This window comes from Carica papaya, chromosome 9, assembly GCF_054855325.1.
Source record: "Carica papaya isolate Zhongbai chromosome 9, ASM5485532v1, whole genome shotgun sequence".
Classification (NCBI taxonomy): Eukaryota; Viridiplantae; Streptophyta; class Magnoliopsida; order Brassicales; family Caricaceae; genus Carica; species Carica papaya.
The window spans coordinates 8,774,629-8,783,120 of record NC_142317.1 but is presented as its reverse complement, the minus strand read 5'-3'; the positions used below and the strand labels follow the sequence as shown (position 1 = coordinate 8,783,120).

Genomic DNA, 8,492 nt, shown 5'->3' with positions numbered 1-8,492 from the left:
TTTGATGCAACAATAATTATATATCTTTAGAATTTATTTATTTGGTGCTTATACACAGCGTTTTTAAGTTTTCTATCTAGATCTAACTTGATAATGTAATAAGCAGGCTATCTATTACGTATCATACACAGCTTTTAAGTAGAAACAAAAAAGAGCAACCCCTCCAGTCTTTTGTAACTTTTCTTTCTTGATTAGAATGCTTATTTTCTTAACATGTTGAGCCTTATTTGCCTCACAAATTTATTTTGTTTACTGAAATAATTTTTGTAAATAAGCATATTTTTCAATTACTGTTTACTTTTCTAAATCAATAGGGAGACATTAAGAGACAAGAAGCAATAGAAATTATAAAGATTGCTGAAGATGCTAAAAACTGGAGATTTACCAGAGGTAGATTCCCTAGGTCCAGGTTCTTGTCGGTAAACCTATATAACAAATTATAAATAGTACTGAAGAAATATACCCTACATATATACAATCAACAATTTGGAGGGTTTTTATCCATTGGGAATTTACTGCCAGGGGGTTAATTGCTGATAACACATGAAAAAAGAGAGAAAAAAAAAACACAGTTTAGTAAAATACGTATTTTCGGCAAAGAATGGATCAAATGTGAAGGATACTCACCATAATTGTTCAGAACTCTAGTCAATTCTATCTCTGCTATTGCTTTCATCCACATATGAACTTCGTTTACCAATATACAAATTAAACCAGCAAGGAAAAACAGCATAATACTAATATTGAGGAAGGAAAATTTATTCCCATGATATATTTTGCACTACATTACATATAACTTATCTTAACCTCATATCATGAGTATTTTGTGTACAACCAAAACCAAAGAAAAAGAATGTGTGACAAATCAAGGTAGGAAAAGATGGAATTCCCAACCTGCCTTTCAGCATTGCTTAGAAGGAACTTGACATAAGATAGGTGATAGGAGTTTGCTTCATGTTATGACTGTAGGTTTCTCCCTTCCTGTGAATTCTTTCAGCTTTGACACAGATAGTGCCAAGTCTGGAAACATGATCGAACATTTCATAAATAAATTGTGTAGATGAAACTCATAGAGAAGGCAATTAACTAACCTATCAATGGTTTTAGGGCTGTCTGAGCATCCATGTCATGTTTGGAAACATCTGGCTCAAACTGCTCTATGTACATTCTAACAGTAGCACCTGCAGAGCCCGTTCCCTAGAAAAAGAAAGTCATAGTTATACTACAGTTGCATATGCTACCCCTCAGAGCTAGATTGGAAAACAAAGGTCAGCACATACTGATAAACGAAAAATGATCCTTGACCCATCTGTAAAAACGAAACGAACACCTTGCTTTGTGGCCAAACTTCCATCCACCTAATAAGGTGCAATTTGAATTAGGCACACATGGAGAGGATAAGGTTGATGGCATGGTGCTATCGAGAAAATGACATGTAACAGAGATTGATAAACAAAGTCACTAAACTCACAGGATCAGTATAAGAAAAGTCATCTGCAAATTGCAGAATGTAATTTCCTAAAACAAGAAAATGATAGCAGTGAGATACAATATAGGTAAAGGAGATAACTGAAAGAGCTTTTGTTAAATCCTTACCATATCTTTCACCTGCCTTGCTCTTAGAGATCAGATCTCTAAGATACTCTACCATTTTATTGGCTCCTTCAGATTCACATTCCTGAACAAGAACTTAGATATTAAATTTCAAGAGTTCACCCCTTCAGATAAAAAAACAAACTTGTTCACGAAGTAGAATTTCCATATGTTCAAACTTCAAGACTTGACTCCTGGCTTTTAATTGGCTACGTGAAACAGACTAAAAACATGAAAACTGAGTGAATGTGGTTCAAATGCATAAAAATCACTTACTTCATAATCATATCTAGAAAAGAAGTTCCTTCCATATGTTGCCCAATGCCCCTTCACAACATCAGAAACAGATACCAACTTCTCCCCTGGTTTTTTATCCCTGTTTTGTTGTGCAATAATTGAAAGCCAAGCTAATACAGCCCTGTAATGTGGAAAGAATAAGAGCTGTTCAGCAAAGGATTTGAAAATCAATCTAAAAAAAAAAAGACAAGGAACTATATCAAATTCAAGGAATACGTGTTTCCAAGAATAACACAGTTCTCACAAAATCAAGAACAAAGTCAAGAAATCACATCTAGTATGAAATCTTAAAATAAGAAATGGAAATAATTAAGTTTCGATGTCAGCCTCCATTAATTGGAAATTTTATTGATATCTTGATACCGTAGGTTACATGGTTCTACAAGAGCATCTGGGTAAATTTCTCAAAGAAAAAGGAGAAAACAAAAGGACGAGGATCATTTGGGATAGGGCGCAAAGAACCCAATTCAAGCAACCGTATTAGAGACTACATGATAAATTCCATGAAATGCATTCAGTGAGGCTACATTGTACCCATCAATACGGTATGCTTTTCCAACCTTTCTCTCAATCAAAGTTCATAGAATACCCTATCTTGCCTTCAAGAGGCCTGCAGTATCGGCATCCCTTCCCATGGAATTGAGAACCAACCAAAAATGAGGCCAATAACATGATATCCCTCCCTTATGAAGCAGAACCTTAATGGTCATTACATGCTTGAGCTTCTAAAGAAGAACTGTAGTGGGAGAGCAACCAAAGTTCGGAAAGTTTAAAAATGTACAGACAATGATGAGGAAGAAGAGAGCATAATGAGTGATATTTCATGGAGCAATTAAAGTCATTTAGTGCTTGACTCAAGAATCCCCAATAAGCAAAAAATATTTCATACTAGAGGGTTCTGCTATGTAAATCCTTCTCGTAGAGGCTTCTGATTAACAGACTCATTATAAGATAAAACTAGTGGATGGATAAGATGCCTTAGTTACTGTTACCATATGCCATCCTTCTCACGAATGTGATCAGAACCTGTACCAAAACTTTCCTCCCCACAAATTGATAACTTCCCAGCATCCATAAGATTGCCGAAAAATTTCCAACCAGTTGGCACCTGAACAAGCAGGCTCATCGTTAGTTAGGAGACAACCACCATTGCATATAAATTCAAATTCCTGTTCCTACTTTATTAACTTCACTTCCTAAAAAAAACAACAATATTAATTTCGAAAATGCTTAACCTCGAAAAAAGGAAGCTTCAACTTTTCAGCGACACGATCAAGAGCACCACTTGTTGGCATGGATCGAGCTAAACCCTGAATATTGGAAATAGATGTTAGAACTTATTTTAAAAATGATGAGAATGATAGTCTCCCTAGAGTTCCTACCTTAGGGCCACTCTTAAAGTATGGAATGGCTTCTTGTGCATTGGCAGCAATTATTGCAACCGAGTCCGAAGGAGTGACAAAAAAACCCTTACCAAGAATCATGTTTCTATCACCATCCCCTGAATAACATCGGAATGCATCAAGACCAACATTTGCACGAGCAGCAAGAATTTTATGCACGTAGAGAAGCACATATTGCAGGAGATAGAAACAACTGACTATAAATTAATGCTTGAGATGGGTTAATTAAAAACAATAGACTAGACCTCATTGCGTTATAAGGCCAGTTAACAAGAAGTTTCAAGAAATTTGCAAAATATTTGCAAAGAGGTCAGAACTCTTATAAACCAAATAATTGCCTTTCCTCCATGCTTTTTCTTGCTTCCATGCTGAAAACAACCTTGAGGAAACTGGTAACAACAGCCTAATTCAGAGACCGCATGCATTGGCACATGCACCAAACACTAAGACAAAGAAGGTAAAAGATGCACTGAATAAAAATGGCATCTACGATAGTAACCCATACCATCACTTGCCGCTCCAAAATCTGGTCCATTCTCACTGTACATGATGTCAACCAAATCTTTAGCATACCTATTTGCAGTACAAGTAGAATGAGCCTTAAAACAAGTACCACATTAACTTTTATTATTAGTTGGTTTAACTATCTTACGTAAGGTTAGGATCAGGATGACCATGCCCAAAATCCTCCTGGGGAACTCCATTTGAAATTGAATCCTGAATGACATGTCTAACATTCATGATCAGGACTTCAAGAACAGTTATATCAATATCATTTTCAATATATGCGTGCAAAAATACCAGTTTGCCTCCAAGTTTGTCCACAAAGATGGGTTTCGCATATGCACCAGTTACCGCATGCATGGCATCAAAAGTGAACCTAAAAAGTGACACAGCATAAACACTTAATTCAAAACACCTAAATCAATATGTTTCTCAAATATAGTAAAAATGCCAAGAGTTTTCCCTTTCTAATAAGAAAAACAAAAAACCACATGAATCAAAGTTAGTAAAAACAATCGGGAATCTTTTTCAAAAAAAAAAAATCAGGAATGTTATTTAAGAGAATTTGCTCATAAACATCATAGTCTCTGTAAACCACTTCACTAGTATGATAACAATGAGCAAATTTAAAAAAATAATAATAATAATTAACAAAATGCACAATTTATTGAGAAGTAAGGAGAGGGACAAGGAATAAATCCAAAAAGTCAAGTTGATCTATAGGAGCATGCCTAATATAAGGTTTTCATTTTTTCACCAGTGAGTTTAAGAATATTAATAACTCAACAAAATGAAATCCAAGGGGAAAAAAGAAAGACAATCTTCCGCATATATGGAGGAAGTAAGAACTGTTTGTCAGATTCATTATCACCAACCAAAGAACAAACAAGACAAAAATGTGTTCTAGTGAAACAAACTAGGGGCAGTAAGACAACCATCCAGTAGAAGAAAAGAGAGAGTCAACTCTCCTTACCAGAAATAAGTTGTACCTGAAATCTGATCTTAAAAGAAGACCTTTGATGAGCTCAAAATCAAATACACTCTGCAGAGGATCCATGCATTTATTGATTAGAAAAGTGAACGATCATCCTAAAATGCCAATAACTAAGTAATTGACATTTTGCTTTCCACCTCCATTAGCTCCAAATAATCAGAAACCGGATCTATCACTTCAACACTGAAGTTTCCATATTTTGTAACCCCAAGATGTGAAAGATCGATGTCAGGAATCTCCGCCATTTTAATCTCAGAGATCTGCAGTGCATTTACAGAATTCAAACTCCACGCAGGAAGTTTTCAGATTGTATGCAGCAGTATCAATTTATGATGACAACAAAAAAAAGTTTAGTTAAACAAAGATATCCAGTAGCAATTGAATATATTAACCGGAAGATAAGGTGTCATTCAAATTTTTTTAAAAAAGCATAAATCCACAATTTCTAAAAAATTTAGCAATGACCATCAGCTTGCAAAAGTGAGAAGACAAGAATGATACTTCACAGTTGAACCAGCAAATTGCAAATGCATGCATGCACATGCACCTACACAATCCTATTTAAGAAGGTTAACAAGCCCGACTGAACTTCGTTCAATATTTTACACACACTGGTCCAGATAAGGAACAAAAAGGAAATCTTTGTATCTGGACCAGCAGAAATTAGTCCAAAACAGCTATGCCACAAAAGCCTGTTTTCTTGTTTATTTATTTGGTTAGTTAGCAAGAGACATTTATTGACCAATTGGTGGATTAACATATCAAAATTTCGCATATATCTAAGAAATCTTAATGAAGTCCATGCCCCTGATTAAAATTAGATACTTACAGAAAGAGTATTTCCATAAATCTTGTCTGTGATGCTTTCAGGAGCAGGTTGCCCGCTGCTGTAATTAAACTAGAAAATGAACAGATGAGGGAATAAAAAGGTATCATGTAAGTACATCAGCTATCAGAGTTGAAGCAGTTTGGCTTCATTAATACAAACTAATAATCTCTTTTTTTTTCTTCTCGACAAGGTTTAATTTTTATTTGTCTACTAGATATTGAGTAATAAGTAACATCAAGACTCAAACTTTTAATGACCTTTGCGCAAAAGTTAGAAAACTGCTAACCACCACAAAAATGATCATAAAATCTAGAAAGTCTTATCATATTAGGAATTTTCTAGCAAAGCACTATCATTCACCTTGATCCCCCAGTCATAATCAGGTCCACCAGGATTATGGCTTGCACTCATTATAAACCCACCATTGGCCTGTGATTTATGAAGAGATCAAAATAAAGTAAACTAAATGTATAAAATAAAAAATTCTTTGAAACATAATCGGTAAAACAAATGCATGAGAAAAAGAGAGGTAGAGAGCAATGATTGCCTTCCTCTTCCTGATTACAGCAGAAACAGCAGGAGTCGATAGAATACCATCCCTGCATCAGTTGGTTTCAGGTTTAAGTTGGCCTGAACATAACATAAAAAGCAGGAGAAGAAAAAAGGCTTTGCAAAAAGTCTTCATCTAAATCTGAAGAAAAATTCACCACAAAAATTCACTAGGAGACCTGCAACATACTGCTCACTAAACCAATTGATAAAACTGATGGTCTAAAGTTTCAATCAATGAAAATGACCTGGATTTTTCCTTTGTTTTAGGAGGAGAAAATTGAGAAAAATAACACAAAGGATTGAACAACTATCACCATAGATTTTTAGCAACTCTAGTAAGCATAATCAAAGGAAAGTGAGGACAAGAAAGCAATTTGGCTAAGGTCACAAAAGCTTTCTGTCAAAAACTGAACACACAGATAACTGTAGGAACAAAACCCCAAAGTGTCACCACTTCCTTACAAGACAGGAATTAATACGACCTCTTCTATTCATGGTAAAGTTTCTAAAAGGATATGGGAGCCAAACATTGTCATAGCCTCCCAAACATAATGAAAATATTTTTTGTGAAGAAGCGCAATGCAAGAAAATGATGTGCAATGAAATCTGATAAAATGATGAAAGAATATTCCATCCACTTGAACAACTAACTGGCTCAACAAAATACATAAAATTCTTTTGTTCACAAACATATGAAAGTAACAATCTTCTTCTAGACTACCATTCAACAAGTTCATCTCTAGACAATACTCACCTGCCAACTAATATCTTGCCCACATCATTGCCAGCAGCAATTTTGATGATGATCTGAATTCAAAAGCATGCAAAAAAGATAATCAGAGACGAAAAACAAACACTTCCAAATCCATGCATAGGGTAACATAGAAAGTGACCTGTGTAGCCTCTTTGTTAAAGTAGCGACCATCTCCTCCCAACACCAACAACCCACTCTTGTAGTCCTCTGCTGGCAACGAATTAAATAATGCCTAAAAATTGCAAAATACCCTGAGTTGTTTTTTTTCCTTTTCATGGCCAAACGAACAGATAAATGAGAACTTATATAGAGTCAGAGAGAAAATTTTGAGGAATTCCAACCTGGATCCAATTTGCAAGGTAATTCTCTTGCATAAAAACTTTCACCTACAAAAAATAAGAATTTAAGACAAATAAATATAACAACAACTGCTTCCAACTTGTTACTGATTAAAAAAAGTATTCATACAATGCTGACCCTAATCCTTCTATGATTCAAAATCCTATCGTCGACTGAACTTCATCATTGCTTAAGAAAAGCCTCGAAATAATAAAAGCTAAGTGTTATTGTATCCTATCGCATTTGCTCTGTTTCATAAGCAGCCAAATGGAAAAACTAATCCAAAACAAAACACTGACATAGAATATAAATTACTGATGTCACTTAATAGCAAAAGAAAATAACAAATACCTTCTTCCGGAGCCCACTCGTCCCAGTCTTTTGCCCCTCGATCGGCTTTGTAGGAATTGAATTAATCTGTAAATTAAATTTACAACTGTTAGCATCGTACTAAATCCCAAAATTTAAACTGCAAAGAGTATGCATGCGTGCGCGTTTGTCTAAACACATAATAGGCACCTTAATGCCTTCAGGTTCGGCAACGGTAGTGGAGGAAGCTCTGACAGAGAATGCATTAGATACTGATTTCGTTCTAAGTGGAAGTTTTGAAGTGTAGAGAAGAGACGATGAGGCAACGGAGAAGGAAGATGATAATAGCGTTGGCGCTGAGAGTGTATGTGTGGAATTTGAAAGCGATTTTATTTTGAAAGTTGAAGAGAAGATGCCATCGAACCTCATACAATGCGACGCCATTTTTGATCGATTAAGCTCTCAATGGCTCACTGTGATCTCGGTGAAGTGTTAAACAAGGAGAGAAACAGCAAAACCAGGAGAGAAAATGGGAGATCTAGACAAATAAAAAGGTGCCAGAGAAAGCCCATGGGTGCCACATGTACGTCTGGTGCGCTTATCTAGACTTGTGAACTTCTGTGTCACCGTGTGAATTACCTCTTTTTTCCTCCTGTAACTTATTGATTTTTGTTTTTATTTTTTCTTTTTCTCTGTACTTCTCCCTTCTTGTTTTATATTCTTTTTCCAGTCTGAAATAAAACAAAATTTGTGTGGGAGAAATTGGAATTTCTTTACGATGCTATTGGAATATTCTCCAGTTGTATTTTCATTACATGGTGTTATAAGATGTTTGTCCTGGAAATTAATCTTTAAACTATGTACAATTATAATAAAATAAAATAAAATTTAATATTATTTGACAATATGTCTATATTT

General features: G+C 35.1%; 1 protein-coding gene across 2 annotated transcripts; it reads right to left on the bottom strand.

Annotated features, from left to right (window-relative positions):
• Positions 1-743: 743 nt before the first annotated feature.
• Positions 744-8,218, bottom strand: PGM (phosphoglucomutase). 2 transcript variants are annotated; one of them, XM_022053236.2, is made up of 22 exons: positions 7,785-8,214; positions 7,617-7,682; positions 7,268-7,312; positions 7,066-7,158; positions 6,927-6,979; positions 6,168-6,219; positions 5,981-6,049; positions 5,621-5,689; positions 4,929-5,051; positions 4,787-4,839; positions 4,095-4,173; positions 3,946-4,010; positions 3,799-3,866; positions 3,273-3,391; positions 3,126-3,200; positions 2,883-2,998; positions 1,870-2,011; positions 1,597-1,678; positions 1,472-1,518; positions 1,281-1,358; positions 1,092-1,197; positions 744-1,020 (listed from the first exon to the last, which is right to left on the bottom strand). In XM_022053236.2, the coding sequence occupies exons 1-22, from the start codon at positions 8,016-8,018 to the stop codon at positions 953-955; spliced, it is 1,902 nt and encodes a 633-aa protein (XP_021908928.1). In that variant the 5' UTR covers positions 8,019-8,214; the 3' UTR covers positions 744-952. The 2 variants fall into 2 exon arrangements, with proteins under 2 accessions (XP_021908928.1, XP_088067209.1); XM_088211083.1 differs by lacking the exons at positions 744-1,020; positions 1,092-1,197; positions 1,472-1,518 and having other exon boundaries at positions 1,280-1,417; positions 7,785-8,218.
• Between the last annotated feature and the right edge of the window lie 274 nt (positions 8,219-8,492).